The 26491-nt window shown below is 40.6% G+C and overlaps 1 protein-coding gene across 1 annotated transcript in view; it reads right to left on the bottom strand.

Annotated features, from left to right (window-relative positions):
* The window catches only part of LOC141131772 (uncharacterized), a 759715-nt gene that overhangs the window by 627435 nt on the left and 105789 nt on the right, over positions 1-26491 (bottom strand). The window contains exons 8-10 of the mRNA XM_073619424.1: positions 17642-17771; positions 15790-15906; positions 13167-13322 (exon numbers count right to left, since the gene is read on the bottom strand). Coding sequence (XP_073475525.1) covers positions 13167-13322; positions 15790-15906; positions 17642-17771 — 403 coding nt within the window. The remainder of the gene's footprint in view (positions 1-13166; positions 13323-15789; positions 15907-17641; positions 17772-26491) is intronic.

The raw sequence follows: 26491 nt of genomic DNA, 5'->3' as shown, positions 1-26491 counted from the left end.
CATGCCCCCACCTATCCACAGTTTGAGCCCAAGAGGGGTGGTTAGGTGGTCTGGAGGCATACTTTATATGTTTCATATATAAATTTTGATTAATATTGTGGTCCACAATTTATTGACTAATTTAAAATTTTACTTATTATCTCTGATTTCTCCTAGCCTGTGAGAATTATTTTAGTAAAGACTATATTGATATGTCTCTATTGTTCATATATTTATCCCTTGTTATAATATCTGCTATACTTTGTCTTTTCTTATGCAAAAAATTCAATAAAAATATTGAACAAGAGATTATAAGCTTATATTTAAAAAAAAGTTAATATGAATCTAGTGTCAGATATATTACTACATGTTAGTGAATGCATACTAAGCAAAGTACAAATTTAATACAGGTTTTATATTACCTCTCACAGATATCACAGTACTCCCCTGACAGTGTCTTCATATCATGTTTTTCTCTCAAGATGGGTGGCACCATCTTTATCTGAGGCACCATCCAGGGTCAGCACTGTGGACACTGTGCAGTTCACAAATGTCTGACACTGATCAGTACACTGCTGAAGCCCTTTACCTTGTGATGTGTTACATAATTACTGATTACTTGAAGATTGTATATTGAGGAAACACCTATTTTAGCCTGCAGGATATTGATAACATCATCCTAACCTTGAGTTAGTCACTGGAATGGAGTTCAAAGACAACTTTTTAATTATTGTTGTGATTTAGCTATTACCGATAACACATGACCTGTTTTTTCCCCCTCTTCAAAGTATGTCTGGGAGGTAAAGAAGTGTTTGTTTTCTGATTGTTGGTTATGAATGGTGCGGTATATTTTTTTGTGCATCTTTCCATATTCTTTCACTATCAGGTGTGGGAGCTTGTAAGAATTCCTCCTCTGCTTTGTCTACCGCTACACTGGCATCTGTTGCTCACTGCTTGCTGTTTGTTTTCATTGTGGCTATCTCCTTGATACACATCCCCCTGATAAAGGCCTTCAGAGTATCTCAAACCACACCAGGTGGGGCAGAGTGTTTATTACCCAGTAAAAAGTGTTGAATTTGTATTTGCATATGTTTAGTGTCTCTAAACAGAGGAATCCAGAAAGGATTCATTTTCCAGTGTATAGGGAGTTTAACGGTAGGGAAGGTTAAACTGAGTTGTACCGGGGATTGTTTAGAGAGACCTCTGGTAAGATAGGTGACCTTAGGGTCATAGTAGTGTGTTAATGTATTGCCCAATGCTAAATCAGTGCGTGACAAAGTGGACTGCATCAGTGAGTGACATGAGAACTGTGCCTTAAAAGGAAACTTACACCGCCATAAATCAAAAAGCCCAATTTCTGTTATATATTTGGCAAGAGCTGTATATGTCCTGGGACCCTGCGGGCAGTACTTCCTGTGCACATCCAAAGACGTGTCCAGGGTAAGGTTAAAATCCCCCATTACATACACCAGAACCTGAGGATATCTAGCTAGAAATCTGGAAAGACATCGTAGCACCGTTAAATGAAATGGCGGAGGTATATACACATTTATGATCACACATGCATGCGATTCCCAAGTTCCCATCAGAAAAATAAATCTGCCCTCTGCATCAATTTGTGCATCAATTTTTGTAAATGAGGTAGTCCTGGAAAACAGTACACTTACACCCCTTGAATACCAGGTATGTGTAGAATGGTATTGGACAGGATACTTGAAGAGGTGTAACAGGTTGGTGGTGTCTTTAGTGAGATGTGTCTATTGCAAACATATGACAGTGGGAGTCCGGTGTGAGATAGAGGTGAAAATGGCAGTTCTCTTTTTAGGGTCATGCAGGCCTCTCACATTCCATGAGAGGATCGATTCTGTTCGCTTATTCATTTAGTCTTATTTCTGGGTGTATCCCATTCTCTTGTATGGGAAGCCTGTGAGAGACCAAATCAGATAGTTCAGCATAGGCTCTGGAATGTATAAAGTGTATCACGCGACTAGTGCTGTTTGTCTCGTTCTGCGGATCCGCATCTAACAACAAAGCGGACTTGCCGTGTGACCCAAGTATGCATTGCCTAATCAACCAGGGCTTAAAAACTGAAAAAAGAAAAACAAACTTGAACAATGTAATTACCATTGGAAAGCCTTCCAATGATGCCCTGCAGGGCTCTTGGTGGGGTAATAACCAGGGCTGGGACCTTGTGCCCTTAAAGTCAAAAACCACAAGGGTTACTGGTAACAAATAAGAGAAATCAATAAAGTCAGTCATGTCTCTCTATGGGCTCCATTACTTTTAAGGTGAGCATTAGGTATCAGTATATGCAGTTTATGCGTTTTCTTATCCCAGTTCGTTTCCGCGTACGGCCGCCTACAGTTGCCTTTCATGGCGGTCAAGCCAGTTGGTAGCCATAATTGGATTTTCAAAAAAATGTACCGAGCCATCAGCAACCACACGCAGCTTGGCAGGGTAGAGCATGGAATATATCACCAAGATTGCTCGCAGTCTCTTCTTAACCTCTGTGTATTTTGCCTTTTGTTTCTGCACAGCTGCTGAGAAATATGGGTATATGGATACTCTGGCACCTTGTACTTCCATATTGGGTTTCTGTCTAGCCAGACGGAGGATAATATCCCTGTCTTTGTAATGTAAAAGTTTCAGCAAAAATGCTCTGTCATTGCCCCCTGGTGGCGGTGGACGGAGTGGCACTCTGTGGGCTCTCTCTACAGAAAAGAATGGAGTAAGGTTGTTTCTCCCAAATGTGTCAGCTAGCCAGGTTTCAATAAAATCAGTGGGGTTTTTCCCTTCAGATTTTTCTGGCATACCAACAATGCAAATAATTGATCTTTTCAATCTGTTCTCAACTCTATTTGGTGTTTCTGTGGCTTTAGCTGAAGTTATGTGAATATCCTGAGCAACAGGGGGTAATTCATCGTCTAGTGTGCTCACTCTTCCCTCCAGAGCAGTGGCTCTCTCTCTCATTTTTTTGGAAGTCCTGTCTTATATGTAATATAATTTCATGCTTTTAACCTCCACAGATAGTTCAGTCAGTGAGGAGCCATACGTGTGGACTGCGGTCAGTATATCATGCAGGGATGGCTCAGTATGCTCAGTATCTGAGGGACCTGCTGTTTCAGAGAAGGGGGGGGTGGATTTTTCACTGTGTGCTCTGCAGCTATGGGTGCCATCTTCTCTGTGACATGCTGTGCTGTTTGCTGGGACTGCATTTGGGAAACGTTGTTTGCTGCCTGTGCTGCATATGAGGTATGGGGCTGTGTGCTTTTGTGGTTGCTTGTGTCATTAGCATACCTTTCCAGGCGTGCAGCTGCCGAGGGTTGATGCTCCTTCCCTTCCGCCATTTTGGCCATGCCAGTCAGCAGGGAGGCTCTCCTCTAGTACTTTTGGACATCTACGTTTTAGGTGTATGGCGGCCGGGTGTCGCTGCGGGAGTGGCTCCACACCGGTTTATTGTGGCGGTATATCGGGCCCACTTCAGGATTCAGCTTGTGTGAGACACGTCCACTCACATGGAAGTCCAAGCCATGCCCCCAACTTTTTAATTATTAAAGGTATAGTGGTTGTTTAAAATGATACTGCTGATGTATATTGTGCTATGTTTAGAAGGTATTCATGTAAACTTGTAAAACTACTGACAGGTGCACCTAAACACTTTAAAGACTGTTTTAGTTTTTATAAGTTCCATTTTTTTTTTTTAAACCACTTGCCAACTGACTCACGCTGATGTACGTTGGCAAAGTGGCATGGGTGCGCAAAACGACGTACCTGTACGTCACTCAGTTATCAGGGGCTAGCGTGCACGCACGCGTCGCATGCCGTAGGAGCGTGCTGGCATGTCCCGCGGACTCTATGTCAACTGATCGCCCGCGATCATGGCATGGAGAGGCAGAACGGGGAGATGCCTATGTAAACAAGGCATTTCCCTGTTTTGCCTAGCAACATGACAGGGATCTACTGCTCCCAGTGATCGGGAGCAGTGAACTCTGTCATGTTCTAGTGAGCCCATCCCTCCTACAGTTAGAACCCCCTAGTGTTTAACCCCTTCCTTGCCAGTAACATTTACACAGTAATCAGTGCATTTTTATAGCACTGATCGCTGTATAAATGCCAATGGTCCCAAAATAGTGTCAAAAGTGTCCGATCTGTCCGCCTCAATGTTGCAGTCACGATAAAAATCGCAGATCACCGCCATTATTAATAAAAAAAATAATAATAATAATGCCATAAATCTATCCCTTATTTTGTAGACATGATAACTTTTGTGCAAACCAATCAATATATGCTTATTGCGATTTTTTTGTTACCAAAAATATGTAGAAGAATACATATTGGCCTAAACTGAAGAAGAAATTTGTTTTTTTTATATATTTTTGGGGATATTTATTATAGCAAAGAGTAAAGAATATTGCTCTTTTTTTTTTTCAAAATTGGCGCTCTTTTTTTGTTTATAGCGCAAAAAATAAAAAACGCAGAGGTGATCAAATACCACCAAAAGAAAGCTCTATTTGTGGGGAAAAAAGGACGTCAATTTTGTTTGAGTACAACATCGCATGACTGCGCAATTGTCAGTTAAATCGACGCAGTGCTGTATGACAACAAGGGCTTGGTCAGGAAGGGGGTAAATCCTTCTGGGGCTGAAATGGTTAATGGTATCGTTTCTGTATATTGTATGTCAGGAACATATTCACCAGGCTTGTAATATTAATGTGAAGTCTACTTTAGTACCTTTACATTTATACTATCAATCTGCTCATAAGTTTGTAAATAGAGATACTTGTGCACAAAAATGCAGTTTTATTTATTTTCAAGATAGATCTCAAAAACCATTAGTAATTAAATGCCACTGATGACTGGTCAGTTTCAGGAAATAAGGCATTTCTGGCACTTTACCTATGATATATTTTGGTGCAAATGGTTAGTTTTAAAACCCTTAAATACCTATATGCACTTTTTAGGACCCTTATAAAGGCAGACCATTACTAGGACCACATTTGCTCTTGAATAAATCTATTTTTCAATTTAGCACACAAAAAGCTACATTTTTTTGTGGTCTTTGGCATGTCAAATTTGTGGGTCAAATTGACAATAATATCTGTTAATGATTGCTTACTAGCTTTTGCAGATTGTTACCGATGGAAAGTTAACACATTCAGTAGATCAATTTTTTTCCTATAGCAGGGGTGCCCAACCAGTGGCCCGGGGGCCACGTGTGGCCCACTGAGCCCTCTGATGTGACTCACGAACTCCTGCTCTGGGATGGCGGGTTGGCAAGCCCAGATCACGGGTTGCCAACCCGCCATCCCAGAGCATCAGTGTTGTGAATGAAGCCAGCGGTAGAGGAAGCAAGCGGCTGCAGAGCAGAGCTGCATAAGCCCATACTTCCTGTATGTGAAAATATATTACTAAATATAAACTTGTGCGGATGGAAACAACTAAGTGATAATGAAATGCAGCTGCTGTAGACAAGGTGCTAATCACTTGGATAAATGTAGATAAAAAAAATACAGCGCTCGCAACACACAATATAAGTGTATAAATGCAACTGAAGTGTTAGTCCACAATGAAGTAGGTGCAAAAAATGCTTCACAAACTTGCAGGAGTACAGTGACACCCCCTTTTGCATCCCCACTCACCAGAACAGGACGACCCCCAGCTTTGCAGTCCAGGGGTCACTTCAGGCCTTTAAGTGGTATCCCACACACGTGGATTGGTGTCAAAACATCAGATGGTGGATCGGTGTAAACATCAGATGATAGATTCCAATAGGAGGCTCTCAACAGGATATAAAGGCAACCAGAAATGAAAAGAGGATGGACTAATAGTGAAGTACTGTTATAAAAGTTGATTTAATGCACATAGGTATTGGTACTTACAAAAAGACGGTTAAAAACAGGCATGGATATAGAGCTGTAGATACAGGAAGCAGCCGTTCATAGCATGCGTTCCACAGACTGGAAGTGAGGTCAAACCAGGAAATTATGTCAATGCATTTTGCCCTCCCTCAGGGCATCATCAAGGACCTCATTTCCTGCTGATAGAGCCATCCTTAAATACTGGGAGAGAGAGAAACTCCCCACTGAAAACCAATCAGAATGGCATTGCGGCCATCTTGTTGGTTGGATAAAAACTGTCACTACCATGGATGTGGCCAATTTGTTGGTTAGATAAAAACTGTCAATACCATGGATGGAGCATGGTCCATAGGAGAGACAAGGTCATCATGGACCTGGTTGGTAAAAAACTAACTTAGAAAAAACTTTGACGTCAATTCCAGTGACATGGTAAAATTAGTGCCAAATATAAATATACAAAAACCTATAAACCTATACCTAAAACTAAACACATGAAATGAATAGAAATAAAAATAAATAAATAAATAAATAAATAAATGTGAATATAAATAATAACAATAAAAATAAAAATGAAAATAAAAATAAAAATGAAAATAGGAAAAAAATAAAAATGGAAAACAAAATGAAAATGAAAATAAAAATAAAAGTAAAAATAATAATAATGATAAAAATAAAATAAAAAATAGAAAAAAAGCTAAAAATAAAAGTAAAAATAAATGAATACCAAAAAATGAAAAAAGAAAAAACGATAAAGTAAATAATAAAGCTAAAAACAACCCCTAACAGGACAACAGCACTAAACCTCCCATACTAAAAATTGGACAAGAAACAGTTCAGGTCTAGTTCGATGTTCAACCCCTGAGGGCTCATAATTCTTAAATGATGGATCCACTGGGTCTCATTGTGAGAAATGGCTCTTTTAAGATTACCCCCTCTCCAGTGCCCTGCAACTCTGTCAATACCACAGAAGGTAAGCCCACTTGGGTCCTTACCGTGGGCCAACTTAAAATGATTGGATAAACTGTGATGTTTAAAACCCTTTTTCATTCTGTAAATGTGTTCACGTAGTCTGATCCCCAGTGCCCTAGTGGTCCTGCCTATGTACTGAATACCACAGGGGCAGGACAAGAGGTAAGCGACATGGGTCGTACCAACACGTGATGAACTTGTTGATTATAAAAGACTCACCTGAGGCATGTGAAGTGAAATCCATACCCTATGTTTGGATGTTTTACACATCACACACCTCCCACAACTAAAAAAACCCACCTGATCCAAAAAGGTACATGTTTCCTTAGGTGGATCAACAACGCTGGGGGATAATCTCAAATGTAAAGTGGGGGGTTTGGTGTAGATAAACTGTGGTTTGTTTGGTAGCACCTTAGCGACATCATTACCCTTCAACAGAAGGTGCCAATATTTACGGATGATTTTTGTCCACCTGTTTGTACTGACGGTGAAACCCGTCATAAATGAGATGCCAAAGTCTCTATCGTCCACCACTTTTTTCTTAAACAGATTGTCTCTATCAGTGCCTCTTACAACTGCCAAAGTCTTATTTTTTCCAAAAAACAGTCAAACAAAACCTTAGCCTGTAGGTCGAAATCCTTGATTCTGGCACAATTCCACCTAACCCTCAGGAATTGGCTTTTAGGAATTGTGCTAAGCCATCGGGGGTAGTGACAGCTTCCTAGCGGAATGTAGCCATTTCTGTCCACTTCCTTAAAATAGGTTTTAGTGGACAGTTGATGGTTCTCTTTGAAGATGACTAAATCCAAAAAAAATTATGCTTTGATTGTCAGAAGTTGACGAGAAGGAGATACCAAATCTATTCTCACCAATTTTTGACAAAAAACGTAAAAATTACTTATTTGATCCTGCCCAAACTATAATGATGCAATCAATATAACGCTTGTGAAACTTAAGCTGAGGGAAATTACTACTAAAGATGGCATCTTTTTCCCAGGAACTCATGAACAAGTTAGCAACTGAGGGGGCATACCTAGCCCCCATTGCTACCCCTCTCTTTTGCCTATAAATCTGCTTGTCATGCCAGAAAAAGTTATGACTCATGGCCAAATCTAAAGCATGAACCAAAAAATCTTTTTGTTTATTTTTCATCTTCGTACTATTTAGGGCCCATATCACAGCTTCAACAGCATGTTTCTGTTGGATATTGGTATATAGAGAATTGACATCAATGCTGGCCAGTATGTCACCTTCATTAACCTCTACTTGTTCTATGAGAACAATTCCATGAGGTTCCTACTATCTTTAAGATATGCAGGACAACTCTGTGCCAACGGCTGCAAGAAACTGTCCAAGTATTCGCCAATTCTGGTAAATGGGAGGTACTTTAGTATGGGAGGTTTAGTGCTAAGGTTTAGCATAATTATGGTGCTAATACATGTGTTAAAATTGCCAAAAAAAAAAAAAAAAATTGCCAAAAAAAAATGCCAAAAAAAATCTTCAAATTGGTGATGTGACGGTTAGTATAAATAAAATAATAATGACACTCTGAGTACAATGTCCAGGCAGAGAACCCCCCAAAAGATTGACGGAATTATCCTTTTTCCAGGGGAAAGGGTTCTTCCCCTGTAAAAGATGTTACGCTTGCATCAATACCCAACAAAATGGGCAAAAGTGTAATAAATTCACAGCAACAAGTACTGGCAATGAACATACTATTAAGGACTTTATATCGTGCAGGACGGAAGGAGTAGTATATGTTTCGCAATGCTCATGCTCACTACAATATATTGGTAGAACCAAGAGGCCTATGTGGAAACGCATAAGGGAACATATCCAGAACATCAAAAAATCTTTCCCTAAGCATAATGTCTCCAGACATTTTGCTATGCACCACAATAGTGACCCCAAACAGTTGAAATTTTGGGCGATTCAGAAATACAAGCCACATTGGAGAGGCTCAAATAAGATAAGGGAACTCAGTAAAAGCGAGTCTAAATGGATATTCCAGATGGGGACTCTTGCGCCAAATGGCCTAAACATAGAATTTGATCTTAATTGCTTCATATCAGATTTTTAATACTCCGTGATACTCTCAAGACATGCCTTATTAATTTTTAAACAATTTTTAAACATTTATTACATATATATTAATTTTTAATTTTTAAATTTTAATTTATATTTTATTTCGTTGGTATTAACTGGTACGTACATTTATTGTCTCTTTACACTTAATATCATAATAACGATAGTCTATATTTTAGTATTTATTTTAATAAAATTAATTTTTATTATATTTTTTAATATCATAGGGATCATATATTTGATTTTACTGTAAATGAGTGTATAGTATCAAATATTTGGGTTGTGCATGTAGTCAATTATGTGTATCAATTTATTTGGTATTTTAATTTAATTTTTCAATATAATTTTTTTTTTGAAACATTGTTGCAATGGCGAACTAGTGGCGCAACAATGTAACCTTAATCTTTTATTTTAATTTTTTTATATTTTTTTATATAATTTTCACTAGTGGATGTGAGTGTAATACGGGCCTATTCAATATGTTGCTAGTAACTACACAATATGGATCAATTGGTATTTTACTTGCGGAAGTACACATACATATTAGTGATTTTGCTATCTATCGCAGTATGTAATGACATGCGATCTGAGGTGTTAACATTGAATGTGTAGTAACACTATTTACCAATGGAGGGAGTTTCGTGACTGCACTAATTAGGTCCATTTTTATGTTCTTATTTTTTATCTGGAAGTGTTCTATATTTGTTTGCAAACCTGTATTTATAAATATATGTTCCCCTTTTTTTTGTAAAACAATTAAATAAGGCTTAAGCCAAAATATTTACATGTCATTAGTAGCAGAAAGCAGTATGATGATCCAATGAACACAGCGCTGTCTCCATGGTAACCACAATGCCATAGGACTTAAATACAGAGGCCGTGGCTTCCTGGGTTTATCCTTGAAAAAGTCACGTGTCAGTGATGTAACGCGTGGGAGGAGCTTAGGACGTTCAGTGCTGCAATACACCTAAAGGTTAACAGCAGCTGTTTCTCTATGGGAAACCTCGTCCACAGCGGCTGACTGCAATCTGCTTATTTGAATGCTTCTAATAGACCGGGAGTTTGTGAGTGTATCTCTTGTCTCTGTTTTGCTTATGTACTATCTAGTAAGTTCACTGCACAATGATCTATTTTTTCTTTGCTTGCTTTGCATAAAACCTTTATCCTGAGAGCCGAATCACCAGCAGTATAATTGTTGAAGTGGGATGCAAGAAAAACTAAATATCCTGATACAAACGATCTAACCCAGTGAGTCAATCAATCTGGATTAAGGGAAGGAACTGTTTAATTATTTTTACTTTCTCCCACTATTTATCTCTGCCTGGACATTGTACTCAGAGTGTCATTATTATTTTATTTATACTAACCGTCACATCACCAATTTGAAGATTTTTTTTGGCATTTTTTTTTTTTTTTTGGCAATTTTTTTTTTTTTTGGCAATTTTAACACATGTATTAGCACCATAATTATGTATTTATTTTATTCACATGTATGCATTTTTTATTCCTGGATTTAAGCTTAGTCGCAGCAGCATATTGTGCACTATTTATTTAAAGCGCATCAATTTTATACTTAGTACTATTTGTTTGGTTATCTGATCACCCTATATTGATAGCAGCTTTAATTTACTGATTTTTTTATAGCACTAACTATATTGGTATATATATATTTTTAAGCACAATTTATTTATATCACACATATCTATCCACATCAGCGCTTGGTTTTTATTCATCATTTTTTTAGTTTTATTATTAACTTTATCTGTTTTTCTTTTTTCATTTTTTGGTATTCATTTATTTTTACTTTTATTTTAATTTTTTTCTAATTTTTATTTTATTTTTATCATTATTATTATTTTTACTTTTATTTTTATTTTCATTTTGTTTTTCATTTTTATTTTTTCCTATTTTCATTTTCATTTTTATTTTTATTTTTATTTTTTATTCTTTATTTTTTTTTATTTTCATTTTTAATTTTATTATTTATATTATTTTTTTTAATTTCTATTAATTTCATGTGTTTAGGTATTTTTGTATATTTATATTCGGCACTAATTTTACCATGTCACCGGAATTGACGTCAAAGTTTTTTCTAAGTTAATTTTTTTCCAACCAGGTCCATGGCGACCTTGTCTCTCCTATGGAACATGCTCCATCCATGGTATTGACAGTTTTTATCTAACCAACAAGATGGCCGCATCCATGGTAGTGACAGTTTTTATCTAACCAACAAGATGGCCGCAATGCCATTCTGATTGTTTTTCAGTAGGGGAGTTTCTCTCTCTCCCAGTATTTAAGGACGGCTCTATCAGCAGGAAATTAGGTCCTTGATGACGTCCTGAGGGAGGGCGAAATGCATTGACATAATTTCCTGGTTTGACGTCACTTCCGGTCCGTGGAACGCATGCTATGAATGGCTGCTTCCTGTATCTACAGCTCTATATACATCTCTATATCCATGCCTATTTTTAACCATCTTTTTGCAAGTACCGATCCCTATGTGCATTAAATCAACTTTTATAACAGTACTTCACTATTAGACCATCCTCTTTTCATTTCTGGGTGACTGTATATCCTGTTGTGAGCCTCCTATTGGAATCCACCATCTGATGTTTTGACACCAATCCACGTTTACAAGCCTGAAGTGACCCCTGGACTGCAAAGCTGGGGGTCGTCCTGTTCTGGTGAGTGGGGATGCAAAAGGGGGTGTCACTGTACTCCTGCAAGTTTGTGAAGCATTTTTTGCACCTACTTCATTGTGGATTAACACTTCAGTTGCATATATTTAGATTTTTATTTGGACTTTTTTGTTGTTTTCACTAATATTGTGTGTTGCGAGTGCTTCCTGTATAGCGCCACCTCCTGTCACAGGGGGAGTGATACCAAATCACAGTGTATATATGGGCATATCTGTTCTGCAGTGGTTACTGGGCTGCTTTTAAGCTGATACGCAGGTGCAACGCAGGGTCACCTGCACTGAGCCATAGACTTCTGTTATTACCTGCAGGTTTGTTGCTCTTTCATAAAGTGCACCACACCTGCAGGATATAATAGAAGTCTATGGTAAAGTGCAGTTGTCAGACTTCTACGTACCTGACCGGTGAGTCCGATAGGGCAGAGGGTGGCCTCCCTTACGTATCCGACTTGCGGCCCCTGATGGCATACACAGGAGTCACGGGAGTACGGAATGGTATGAGAGCCTGGCGGCAAGGATCCAGAAGCAGGAGGGTAGGTAATCTCCAGGCAGCAGGTCGGTAGGCTGGAACACAGGCAACAGGTGCTGAGCAGGAGCAGAGCAGGCAGGTCGGGGCACAAGCAGGGTTTGGCAACAGGCTGGCAGTGAGGTACAGAGGAGCTGGCAGTTGCAGAGTCAAGACAGGCCGAGATCAGGTACAGGCAGAAGACAGGGGTATCCAAGTAGCAAGCCGGGTCGTCAGGAGATCAGAAACACAAACACAGGTAACAGGAGCAAGGACACGGGGAGCTGAAGATCAGACAGCACCGAGCAGAGTGCACTAACAGCCTAAAAAGGGCGATTGGCGCCAAACGCTGCGTGCGCGCACACCGACGCGCACAGGCGCGCACACCTGTGCACACACTCGTGCGCAGCCAGAAACCAGCACGCACACCAGTGCTCACAGGAACATGCACACTAGTGCCCATAGGAATGCGCGCACAGGAGCGCACCAGAGCGGCCAGCACAGCGTCCAACATGGGAAACTTCTCTGACAGCAGTTAACCCGTAGCAAAAGCCACAGGCGCACTGCGCTGCACCCTCAATGTGGGTTAACCACCGCACATTAGCGTGAAAGCAGCCTTAGGCCCCTTTGACACGATCTGTCCCACCCAATCGGACCCTCCATTCACCTCTTTGGAGCAACAGACGTAAACGGACTTGTGGCCATTTACACCCACCTACCTCCAATCTGATCTGCTAACAAAAACAGAAGGTGATCTGTCCCCTTCCATCTGGGCAGATTGGAGGGCCCATAGAGCAGAGTGGGCTGTGTCCGTGTCCGCTCTGCATATGCAGAGTGGACATGGACCTGTCATCCGCCTGCTCCACTCATTGTGGCCCACAAACAGTTACTAAGTCGCTTAAGTGGCCCTCGCTCTTCAAAAAGTTGGGCACCCCTGTCCTATAGGAACAGTATTAGAGTGTATTAACTAGTTTGCAATTATTAAATAAGGCATTATGTTCAAACAGTGTAATCACTTCGTAGATCACAATATTTTCTACATTCCTGTTCTAACTGGGTTATTTGGTTCACTTACATGTACGTCCCACTGAAGATACAGGTTCACTTGGACCTTGTGGATATACTGCATAGATACTGACAGTGTATTCTTTGTCTTCTTCTAAATTATCAATAGTGTGTGAGAAAACATCTCCTTTTAAAATGTGCTCATATGTAAATCCAGGCCTGTTGGCTAATGAACGCAAATTAAAACATGTCAGAGGAAAAAAACAAAAACAAACCAAAGTTAAAACTCATACTTGATACAAAATAGGGTACATGTTAACATTGTCGAATGATAATATTATTTTGAATATAATAAAACGTTGTGCTACCATGTGAACTAAAGGCCAGGCAACCTGGATCATCTGGTCTATACTTATTATAGGCATCATAGGTCGTTAATGACTACAGAGAGTCTGTTGTTTTCGCTGAGACTCTGTCTGGTAGACATATAGTAAAATAAGTAGACCATGGTAGGGCACAACGTTTAAATATATACACAGGCTACTGCAATGGTTGCAATGGACTGTGGAATAGTAGTCAGCAGGGTTTGACTATTAAATCAGGAAACATCAGGCCATCTAACAAAGTGAAAGTAAACAGAGATGCTTTAGTAGCTAGTAAAGGTAGCATTAGGTACATTCTGGTGCATACTCTTAGGTAGAACTTTAACATTTTTAAAGTGTGTTTCCACATCTGCAATCAAATTTGAGAAGGCCCACTATATGTTTGGTATATGTTCCCATTCACATAGCACAAAATATATTTTTTTAAATATTTCTTAATTTACAAGTTGTTTTTGGAGCAGGTTTATACATAGGACACTATAGGCAGTTTCTATTGCTTAGAATATATGGCAATGTGAAGATACAGGACAGAGTGGGGGGTGTTTTTAAAATAAATATTATCTGCGTTAGGTCACCAGGATGTTAAGAATAGGCAGCCACATTTAGGCTGGGTTCACACTGCTGCACCGAGCGGCTCACAGCAGGGGTCTGGTGCATCCCTGTTCACCGTTTCATGTCCAATTTCAGTCCGAATTTTTGGCTGAATTTGGAATGGACCAGAAGACGCACAGGACCCCTGTGCAAATCGCACCGAAGCCGCTCCGGAGATGTGTGAACCAGCTCCATAGAGAGCCAGTCACAATCTCCTGGCAAGAGAATTGGATGCTGTGAAACCCGCAGCCAATTTGCAATAGTGTGAACCCAGCCTAAAACTTTGATACCAGTCAAACAAATAATACAAATAAAAAGCAGCACTAGAACAGATTCAATTACCACCATGTGATAAATATTCAACTCCAATTATGTGAAAATACATACAAAATAACATAGAACTAGTCATAATGCGCTCGTTATATCACGGTCAAAAACAACTCCACCACAGCATACAAGCAGCTCCAGTATCGAGGTCAGCATTAAATAAAAAGATATGCAAACTCCCATTGTAAAAAACTTTTCACCTTTATTTTGGTCCAAAACACCTTATTGCAGTATAAAAAATAAAAAGGGTGATTCCTTGCAACATAAAGTCTTACAGCAGGCTGATAGCTTGGACTTAAAGAGATGCTGAATCGGACCAGCAAACAGCATGGATAGGCACCAATATATGATGATGTCACAGACAGGCCATGGCAGCTGGAGCTGCTTTCATGCCGTGGTGGAGCCATCTCTAACCCTGATATAACAAGCCTATTATGACCATTTATAATGCAATGGTCTTTCAAATCTGGTAAGTGTTGCACCTAATTATATCACATGGTGGTGAATTCTTCTTTAGTACTAGTGGATCTTACTGCATAGTAGATAGAAGGTGATTTTCGTGTACACTTCGTGAATTGGACTTTTTTGGATGAAGATCCTCTAAGGAAGACTGCTATGCTATGATATGTGGATACACTTTTTCTATGGACACTTTTTTATTTTGTTTCAGTTCTATGTTATTTTGTATCTATTTTCATGTAATTGGTGTTGAATATTTATCATATGGTGCTAATTGAATTAGTATTAACACTGCTTTTTATTTGTAATTTGTTTTTAAAAGTTCACTAACATATAGTGTAACACCCAAGCCTTCAGATTTTTCCCTTTGTTAGGACAGTGAGTCTTGCACATCTTGTTTATAACTGATAATAGAGATCTGCTAGCACAATGCAGGCAGGGTTAATTATAATGATATCACGCCCCAGACTCCTCCTTAACATTATACCAAAGGGGGAAGCTAAATAATATTTTTCAGCAAGCAAAAAATAAACAGTAAAAATATATGCAGATTTTATTTGTTTTTAAGTTATGCTATGTCAATGGTAACTTGAATGGTAACAAATATAAAGTAGGCGTTATCCCAATTTAAATGCAAAAGTAGAAATGCACTTTAAAAAAGAATATTGTTCGCTATAATGCTTTGAATAACAAACTCATTATTAGAATCAGTCATATGAAACATTTGCAAATTAAATAGTTAGTTTTCAAAGATATATAAAACACTTTTTAATATACAAATATAAATTATGTCTTTTAAAATATACAGATAGATCTTTCACGGTTTTGTAGATAACATGAATCCAGACTGCCATCTGTCAATCATTCTAAACTTGTTCAATTATTAGCAAATCTCACAAGAACAAATATGATTTATTTTACTGTGCTACTTACATCGTGGGATATAGATCTTGTAGCCTTCCAGTTTTCCCAAAGGGGGAGTCCAGGCTACTTTTAAACCAAAAAGACCCTCTTCTATGACTCGGAAATTGGTTACAGGAGGTACAGCAGCTTTCAAATATAAATCAATTGGAATAAAAGATTATTATGTGTATATTAATGAACTACACAACTAGGTCAACAGTATTATGTTATAAAAACCTTATTCAAGCTTGGTATTAGATAAATGGTCTCTGTGAAAATTATTCTAATAGTACACTTATAATAGCAATAGTCCTAAAGTGTAGATAAATATTTAGTCATGATCCTCAAGACATTCATCTGGCTGGCAAATATTTATTGGCTATGCTAGGGAAAATAAACAACCATTTCCTTATTTCCATATATTTTTGCTGGGATCAGCTCCAATAGAGCAAGGCTTTTGCCACTATACGTGTCCTGCAGTTGCTGCAGACAGAAATTTGTGTAAACAAATAGATATATAGGTATATTTAGAAATAATGTAGGCCCATCATAAGAGAAATACAGGGGCTGTTATTGCTGACAACTTCTGTAAAATGTCAGTTGCATTGCAGTTACGCTCATCCTCTTGATTAAATACTTTCTAATTATGCAAATTAGAAAAGTCATAGAAAAGCTACAAGTCCTTATCCATATACCTAACACTGGCCAGGTTTTTTGAGGGAAGAAGGTCAGCATATTAGCCAAGCAACTAGCATCAAATGAAGAGCTTAGTAATGGCAGCCTCTATGTTTTTCTCATGACAGGTTTCCTTTAATTTAACTTGTGAATACCATTTTGTTGGAAACAAACAGAATAGCCATTTTTGTGAAGGCAGAGAAAGTATATTCCACACTTGTCTGCCAGATTTTTATTGGAGGTAATGTAAAGTGAACACCATATGTGTAAAATTAACAACGGTTTAAGTACTGAATGGTGGTACAGTGTGAGCTTATGACAGGGACATGTTTGTAAGAATGAATAATTTGTAAAGAACAGGAAAATATAATTCCAATAAATATGCTCTATTGTAAAAATGAATGTGTAAGAAAATAGACTAATGGACTTTTAGGACTAATGCAGATGGACAAATGCAACATGATTTTAGCTGTGTTCAACTTGCATTTAGGATCAGTTTAAAATACTGTTGAGAAACAATAGATAGGAAACTGGCAAGTTATACAAAAATACAAAATACAATGGACATATATGCATGTCACAGAAATGATTTAAACTATCTTCCAAGTATGGGAAATGGTATTACTAATCAGGAAAGTTCCCACAAATTTGTTAGATATGATAATGTACTCATTAGAGAAGGTAAGTGCCATCTTGTAGAGCCAAGTCTTATTACATATTTATCAGCCCACGTTCACATTGGGTTGATTTGGTATGTGGTATGTGATTTGACATGTCAATTCGCATGCCAAATCAGCAGCTATTGCTGGCAATGGCACCGTCCCCAAAGTCAGCGTCGCACCGATCCCCAAAAGTAGTTCCTGTACTACTTATGGTGACTTTAGGGGCGATTTGAATAGACATCTGTGCATGAACTCGTACAGATGTCTGTCAAATCTCCCCCGAAGTCGGACTGCATTTCCGGTTTGAAAACGTTCAAGTTCAGCTAGACCCGCATTAGTTTGAACCTGGGCTAAGTAATCTTTTAAAAGCATATGTGCATTACTCTGTCTTGATACTTCATTCTGCTAAACCAAGAGTTAAAGCAAAGGCAATACAAGATTTAATTGTCTTATATAAAAAGTCATTTGATGCATGAATTAATAAAGTTACATCAAGTCAGCAAATATTTAGCGAGAAGGACATAATAAAGCAAAGCAAAACTTACTTGTTTTTCCCCTAACTGTGTCTGAATCTCCAATGACATTGGGGTATATGGCAAGTACAGTGAATAAATATTCAGTGGTTGGCTTGAGATCCATCACCAGCACCGTGTGTTTGCCCTTGTCCAACATTATCTATAAAAAAGTACACTATTATTACTATTATACAGGATTTATATAGCGCCAACAGTTTATGCAACACTTTACAATATAAAAGGTAGAGAGTACAGTTACAATACAATAAAATACAAGAGGGTTGAGAGGGCCCTGCTCATAAGAGCTTACAATCTAATAGGGTGGGGCAAGTGGTAAAAAAGGTTGTAACTATGGGGGATGAGCTGATAGAAGTGATAAAAGATTAGTTAGGAGGTGTGATAGGCTTCCCTGAAGAGTTTGAGGTAGAGATTTCCAGAGGATGGAAGAGTCTCTGGAGAAGTCCTGGAGGTGAGCATGGGAGGAGGGGACAAGGGAGCTTGAGAACAGGAGGTCTTGAGAGGAGCGGAGAGGAAGGTTTGGGTGATATTTGGAGACAAGATTGGTGATGTAGCTCGGGGCAAAGTTGTGAATGGCTTTGTATGTTTTTGTTAGTATTTTGAATTTAATTTGCTGGGTGATTGGGAGCCAGGGTAGGGATTGGCGGAGAGGGATGGTAGACACTGAGCTGTTGGTAATGTAGATTAGTCTGGCAGCAGCATTCATGATAGACTGAAGAGGGGATAGCCTATGGAGAGGTAGGCCTATGAGAAGGGAGTTGCAATAGTCAAGGTGAGAGCTACTAGGGAGTGAATAAGTAGCTTAGTGGCTTCATTAGTTAAAAAGGGGCACATTTTAGAGATGTTATGGAGGTGAAGCCTACAAGCAGGGCCGGATTTCCCACAAGGCCAGGGGAGTTTGTCCTGGTGGGGGTCTGTACTAATGGATGGGGGTTTGTCCTGGGGGGGGGGTCTGTACTAATGAAGGGAGGGGGGTTTGTCCTAGGGGGGTCTGTACTAAGGGAGGGGGGTTTGTCCTGGGGGGATCTGTACTAATGAAGGGAGGGGGGTTTGTCCTGGTGGGGGTCTGTACTAATGGATGGGGGTTTGTCCTGGGGGGGGTCTGTACTAATGGTGGGGGGTGGTTTGTCCTGGGGGGGTCTACACCCAGGAAAGTACACCCAGGGCTCCAGAGGGAGAGGGCAGTGCTGAGGAAAAACCATTAGAGAGAGAACCCCGCTGCCCTGCGCCACCAGAGGGAAAGCCACACAGCCTGGCGTCATCCCTGGCGGAGAAAGGAATGGAGTCATTGCAGGAATACAGATCTGGGTGCTACCCAGCGGAGTCGCCATGGGCAATTTAGAGTGAGCCGACTCCTGATCAGAGGAACCATTGCTGTATCGCTGGGTCAGGTGAGAGGGCCAATTGGCCATTATCTACTAATGTCCATAGGAACTGCAGTCTGTGACCGTCTCCTGTATCATGTCTGCAATCTCTGACCATCTCCTGTACTATGATTGCAGTCTCTGACCATCTCTTGTATCATGTCTGCAGTCTTTGACCGTATTATGTCTGGGGGCTCTTTCTGGTGGTGTGTGTGTGGGGGGGGGGGGCGGCATTGAAGGGCCCGGCCTTGGGGCGGCAAAGGGAGTAAATCAGGGCCTGCCTACAAGCTATTGGATTTGAGGCTGAAAGAACAGGACAGAGTCTAGGATTACACCTAGTACCCTGGCATGAGGGGAGGGAATGATTTTTTTTTTTTAAAGATATTTTTATTGATTTTGTTTTAATACAAACCAGTTGTACAAAAAAAAACACAACAACAAACAGTCACCAAATAAATCACTGTTAAACATTGGTATACCTTGTCAAATATATTGTCTACATATGAGGGGGGGGGGAGAAAAAAGACCAAACAGCTAGCTGGTGGTAATTCGATCTGAGATTGATTACATATATTATGCATAACCAGTTATTAACGAACATGAGTTATAGTAATTCACATATATATATGGTGTTCATTCTGGCACGGCACGTGAATGGCATAGATCAAGCACACACTATATAGAGAGGGTCATGGGGCTAGCCAGCCACCTGTCCCATATTTTGTGGAACATTTTTTTTCGTTTCCTGAGTTCAAAGGTAAGTTTATAAAGCGGTATGACATCATTAATTAGTTTTAACCACAGAGATTTCAAAGGTGTTTGTATACCTTTCCAGGATAGTAGTATAGACTTTCTAACATAAAAATAAAGGATACGTAATAGTCTCTTAGCCTGTTTTGGTATCTGTAAGTCACCAAAGACCCCCAATAAGCCATTCTTCGGGTGAATAATATTGGGGAGTCCTAGAGCCGAGGAAATGAAAGAACCCACCTCTTTCCAGAAGTCCTGAACCACCGGACAAGTCCAGAAGCAATGTAGAAAATCAGCCTCTCCCCCACAGCCCCTGAAACATTCAGCATTGGGTTTCAATCCCATCTTACACAGCCTAGCCGGGGTAAGATGAGATTGGTGAAAAATCTTAATCTGTATGACCCGGTCTTTAGATGAGATAACAGTATTTTTGTATGTGTCACTGAATTCAGTCCAGTCTTCTTCCGTAAGTGAAATGTCCATATCTGCCCATTTATTCTGTGCTTTGCTGAATCTGGGGTTAAAGTCTGTCATTAGGGCAGCGTAGTAAGCAGAGACAAGTTTATTAGGATCAGGTTGTCTTAGCAGTCTCTCTAATGGGGGCAAGTCTATGGGGTCGTTTAGGGAGCCAAACTGAGCTCGGATAGCATGTCTAAGCTGGTAATAGTGGAACAGGTAGGAGCTAGGTAAATTAAAATCAAGTCTCCGTTGTTGAAAAGTTTTAAAGCCCTGATCATTGTATAGATGGCATAAATATTTTACCCCTTTGGAGTACCAATGTTTAGCATCGGGTAAGGAGTTAAGTTCCTGTAAAGTGGGGTTAAACCACAGCGGATTGTTTGGGGATGCCGACCAAGTATGTCGAGAAATTTTTTTGACTATGTGTTGAAAGATTGAAAGTGAAATGACTTACAGAGACACCCATTCTAAGGCTTCAAAGAGAACTAAAAAGAATAATAAACTGACGAGCGGGACAACCTTGTGGACCATACCTCTACCTTTCAACCCTTTTTCTTCTTTCTCTTTCCTTTTCTCCATCTTACGATTAAAGCTCATTATCAGAATTTATTTGACCTATATACACTCTACTTGTAAACAATATGTATAGTAGGTATAAATCATTTAAATACCTACAAAAGTAACTAAGGAAATGATATATATCTTTAATTTAGGTTTACGTGAACCCAATGTTTAATATTTGAAATTTCATGAAATTTACCTATATAAACCCTACTGTAAAACAATGAGCTTACTTTATAGATCCTTGTAAACTTACTTTATGTATCTTTATAACATTGTATACTCAATAAACTTCTTTTGACAAGGAAAGATTGAAAGTGTAGTGGCCAGCATGGAAGTACCTGGTCTATTTGGGACTTTGCCCCTATAAATGATATTATGGAGGGTTTCCATGGAAGTTGCGATGGCACCTTCAGTAGTAGTACATGCATTTGCCAGGGCTGGATGTAACCAGTCATGTATATGCACCAGTTGAGACGCCAAATAATAAAGAAAGAAATTTGGAAATGCCAGGCCGGCCATGTATGACGGCAGCCTTAGTGTCTCAAGTGCCACTCTAGGGGATCCCCCCTTCCACAGGAACGTCACACATATCGTGTCAATACGTTTAAAAATAGATTTAGGGATTGCACATGGGGAATTAGCCATAACATATAGCAATTTCGGGAGATAGACCATTTTGAGGAGATTTGCTCTTCCCATAAGGTCAAGAGGCAGATCCATCCATTGTTTAGTTTGCTCCTGTAAGCGATTCAATATGAGATCCAAATTATTAGTTATGCAAGTGGTTAGGGGCGATTGTACTAGGACCCCAAGGTATCGAAAGGAGGACACCACCTGTAATTTAGAGTCCGGATGAATCTGGGGAATCGCTGCTGTATCCAAGGGGAAAAGACTTGATTTAACCCAATTCACCCGGAAACCGGAGAAATCTCCGAATATGTTAATTTCAGCTAGCAAAGACTGAAGTGACCCGCTAGTATCTGCCAGATACACCAATGTGTCATCTGCATAGAGCGAAATTCGCTCTTCTATAGTGGCAATAGGAAGTCCTTTAATAGATGAAGATGAACGAATACGTGCCGCTAGGGGCTCCATGGCTAGGGCGAATAGAAGTGGGGACAGCGGGCAACCTTGCCTTGTACCTCTTGTAATGGGGAATGTCTCTGTAACCGAGGAGTTAACTCGAACCTTGGCCTGGGGGGAGGTATAAAGGAGTCTTATCCATGCCACTACATGCGGGCCAAAACCATACAACTGCAACACCCGAAAAAGATACGGCCATTCCACACTGTCAAATGCTTTGCAAGTATCTAAGGATACTATGGCCCGCGTTGGGGGGCAATCATGTGGATATTGCAAATTGTGAAATAATCTACGAATATTCATTCTAGTGGATCTTCCTGGTATGAAGCCCCCCTGGTCACTGTTAACCAGAGTGGTGACCACTTTATTTAAACGATTTGCAAGCACTTTAGCCAGTATCTTAACGTCCACATTAATAAGGGATATTGGTCGGTATGATTCGCATTTAAGTGGATCCTTCCTAGGTTTCAGCAGAAGTATGATCAAGGCCTCACGCATAGTGGGGGGCAGAACCCCGGTGTCTAAAGCTTTATTATATGTACGCAATAAACGGGGGCATAGTAATTCCCTAAACTGTGTATACCATTTGGTGGGGTAACCATCCAACCCGGGGGTTTTATGGGCTGGCATTTGTGAGATGGCTGCAGCAATCTCTTCCACCGATATGGGCGCCTCCAACTCATCCCTCCTTTCAGAAGACAGAGAGGGGAGGGATATGTCAGCTAGGTATTCGTCCATCTGGGTTTCAGAATATTCAGCCCTGGAGGTATAAAGGTCTTTGTAAAAGTTAAGAAAAGCCTCCATAATATCTCTAGGGACATCACTAATTGGGCCCTATATGGTCTGAATACGTGGAATGGATACAGGAGGTCGATCTGGTCGCGTAAGATATGCCAGGAGACGCCCAGCTTTGTTACCGTGTTCAAATGCTTTCTGTGTAGTGTGTAATAATCTTTTTTGTGTAAGATCTAGTAAACGAATTTCATATTCTCTACGCCTCTGTAACCATACCTCTCTTTTATCAGGGGACGGGTCAGTGGCATAGCTAGACTCTGCCTGCACCCTAGCGGTCTCCAGTTCTACAGTAAGCTGCTGGTTATTTTTCCTCAAAACCCCGGTGATGGACATAAAAGTACCTCTCAGTGTGGCCTTAAAGGCTTCCCATTCTGTAGAGGGGTCTGCCGTTCCCACATTGTCTCTCCAGTATTCCACAATACCCCTCCTGCAGGTCTCATCCTCCAGCCAATAAGAATTTAGTCGCCAAATGGCCTGACCTGATCCTGGAAGGATGTCTATGTCCACAGAGAGAGGAGCGTGATCTGAAACCCCTCTGGGCAAATATGTAACCGCAGAGACAAGGGGGAGAGTGTCTGTGGGGGCGAAGGCCATATCGATCCTAGACATGGTGTGAAAAGAGTCTGAGTGACATGAAAATTGCTTATCGTCTGGGTGTTTCCACCGCCAAAGTTCTGTAAGATCATGAACCTGTACCCAATCTAGAAGGGAGGGAAAGGATCTACCCCCACCTCCCAAACGGTCCATGGCCGGATCTAGTACTGCATTAAAATCACCTATGTAGAGTAAAGGTCCTGGGGGTCTATTCAGCAAATAGAGTGACAGTTTAGATAGCATTTCCACCGAAAATGGGGGAGGAATGTAAATGTTTACCAGAGTGAGTGTCACAGTATAAATTTGTAAGGAGAGTATAACAAATCTCCCATTTGGGTCTGTCTTAATTTGTATAATTTCAGCTGGAAGGGATTTGGCTAATAAAATAGAAACCCCCCTAGAGTAATTTGTATGGGTGGCATGGTAACATTGAGCCAGCCATGGCCGCCTGAGGGCCCTCACCCTATCATCAGTCAAGTGAGTCTCCTGGAGACAAACAATGTGGGGACTGTGTTTTTTGAGGACTAAAAAGACCAGAGACCTTTTTTGAGGTGCATTCATGCCTCTAGTGTTCCATGACACTATTTTCAGTGACCTGGGCATTTAAAGCAGATTCTATACCATAATCACATATATATGTAAATACTTTCATCTTCAATACCTCACATGCCGTGCCAGTCCACCCCCATTCAATCACATCCATATTGCATTGTAAATAACTTTTACAGAAAAATACACCATTAATCAATAAGGCAGAGAATACCACTGAGCTGCTCTGAGCAGCAATTAAAAAAGAAAAAATTTGTTTTGAAAAAATGAAAAAACAGAAAAAGAAAAAAAAAAAAAGGGAAAAAAATGAACCCAAACAGGACATTTCTTGAAAACCCTTTCCCCCCACCCCGCTCGGCCTTCCCCAACTTAGCGAGCCTTGGATCCCTGAACCTGGTGAAATCCCTCCTACCCCTTAAGCAAAAAAAGAAAAACATTCTCGAGGGTTGAACTATTCCGTGGCCACGCCACTAACTGGTGAGGGGGTACTGTGGAGTCCGGTGTGGCTCTCAACCGAAAAAAAAGAAAAGAATTGTGTGTGTCCCGGTCCAAGATGTTCATCTCTGTAGAAAAACAGTAGGCCATTCAAAGGAAAAAAGCAAAAATTATATAGGAGGAGAAAAATCAAATGTTATCTTGGGACTTATAGTGCAAGTATTGAAGGTAGACAACCATCCCATATATGTTAGGCACTTTGTAAATAAAGGATCATAGTGCTGCTACAAGACGGAAGGCATCAGGGAGTCAATGGACTTGCTGTCTGTTATTTCTTCTTCTGTTAGCGGGTCCGTAGCGATCATTCAGCCAGGCCATGGCTTCTTTAGGACTAGTGTAAAATTGAGCTTTACCATCATGGATGATACGGAGCTTGGCAGGAAAAAGCATGGCCTATTTCAGTCCTTCTTCCCGTAGCCGATTCTTCACTGCTGAGAAGGAGATACGCTGGCGTTGAATTTCAGCCGAAAAGTCAGAATAAATTGAAATATTATTGCCGTTGTATTTAAGCGGACCTTTTTCTCTTGCAATGCGCAGGATAGCCACCTTGTCTTGGAAGTTGAGAATGCGTGCTATTAGGGAACGTGGAGGTGCCCCTTCCGGGGGAGGACGTGGAGGGGTACGGTGTGCCCTTTCAATCACATAGGAGAACGAGGGTGCATCAGTGCCAAAAATGTCCCTTAACCATGAATAAAGGAATTTTTCAGGATGTGTGCCCTCTGCACGCTCAGGAAATCCTACAAAGCGAAGGTTGTTCCGTCTGGAACGATTTTCCAAATCATCAACTTTAGCGCGGAGGGCCGCCATTTCCCCAGTATGATCACGCACTTTAACAGAAAGGGGATGTACATTATCTTCTATAGAACTAATGCGTTCTTCCATGTCCCCAGCCCTGTCACAAAGGTTTTGGACATCTTGTTTCAGGAGAGAAAAGTCCATCCTTATAGAGGCTATCTGGGACATGAGTGAGGCTTTGCAATCTTGTATTGCTAGCATAATGGAGGCTAGGGTTGGTTCAGCAGAGGGAGAAGCTTCCTCTGGGTCATTATCAGCAATATATTGAGAGTCCTGTGCTGAGTAGGGGTTAAGAAGTTGCTGGGGGTCTATTTATGACTGAAAGATAGCTGGAGTAGAAGCACTCACCCCACTAGCAGAGCTCTGGTCAGCAGGGGGGCATGTCTGCAGCGTGTCTGTCTGAGGAGTCTGTGTCCCGGCGCCATCTTGCCTGCGAAAGCCCGCCAACCGGTCCAAAGTGGATGTGGCCCAAGCCGGCCCGTATTTCACCATATTTGCCAGCCTGTCGGGTGCCCACAGCCGTGGGGAGCAGTTAGAGACCTTTGGCGTGAGGATAGGACACAGGATGCCTGTAGGATGGCGGTTAGAAGGCGGAGCGGTGTGTCTATGCGGCCGCTCGCTCCACCATCAAGCCACGCCCCCGAGGGGAGGGAATGATGGTTGCAATTTGACCTTGATGGAAAAGTGCAGTAGGGAGCTGGCTTTAAGACATCAATAAGTCAAAGCCAGATACCAAATCCAAGATGGAAGCATCGGAGAATAGAAGCCCAGCGAAGAAACAGCTGCAGGGAACACAGCACTGGACTTCATGGATTGTTCTTCAATATTCAGAAGTTGCAGTATTTGTAGCTGCTGACTTTTAAAATTTTACTACCTCAGTAAAGTTCTGTCAGGGCTGGCTCAGCCCTTCCTTCTCTGGGCTGGCCGCTGAGCTGTCAGGTAATTGCCAGCTCTCTTCTCTCTCCACAGTTAACCAGCTGTTGTGGATCTGCTCGTCAGTCCCGCCTACTTAAAGATGTCCAGCTCACTTCATTCCTGCCTTCGTCTTGGTCACATCACAAGAAACCATCTCCTGTGTTCCTGTTTAAAGACTGGCTTTGCTGACATCCCTTCTGGCTCCTTATCCTGCTTGCTGTTTCTCTACTTGGATCCCTGACTTCTGGCCTGGCTAATTACCCGATCTGGTTACTGAACTCTGGCTTGGCTGATTACCCGATCGGGTTACTGAACTCTGGCTTGGCTGACTACCCGATCCGGTTACTGGACTCTGGCTATGCTTTGACTACGCTTACTCTATTTACCTTTTAATTTTATTAATAAAGAAGTGTGATTTTACTATACTTCAGTCTCGGTCTGGTTCATAGTTTCTGACAAGTTCCTCTTGGATGTTGGATGGATGTGTTATGATCATGAC

This window comes from Aquarana catesbeiana, linkage group LG03 (assembly GCF_042186555.1).
Source record: "Aquarana catesbeiana isolate 2022-GZ linkage group LG03, ASM4218655v1, whole genome shotgun sequence".
Classification (NCBI taxonomy): Eukaryota; Metazoa; Chordata; class Amphibia; order Anura; family Ranidae; genus Aquarana; species Aquarana catesbeiana.
Note: the sequence above shows the minus strand (reverse complement) of the source record. Positions and strands in the feature narration are given on the sequence as shown.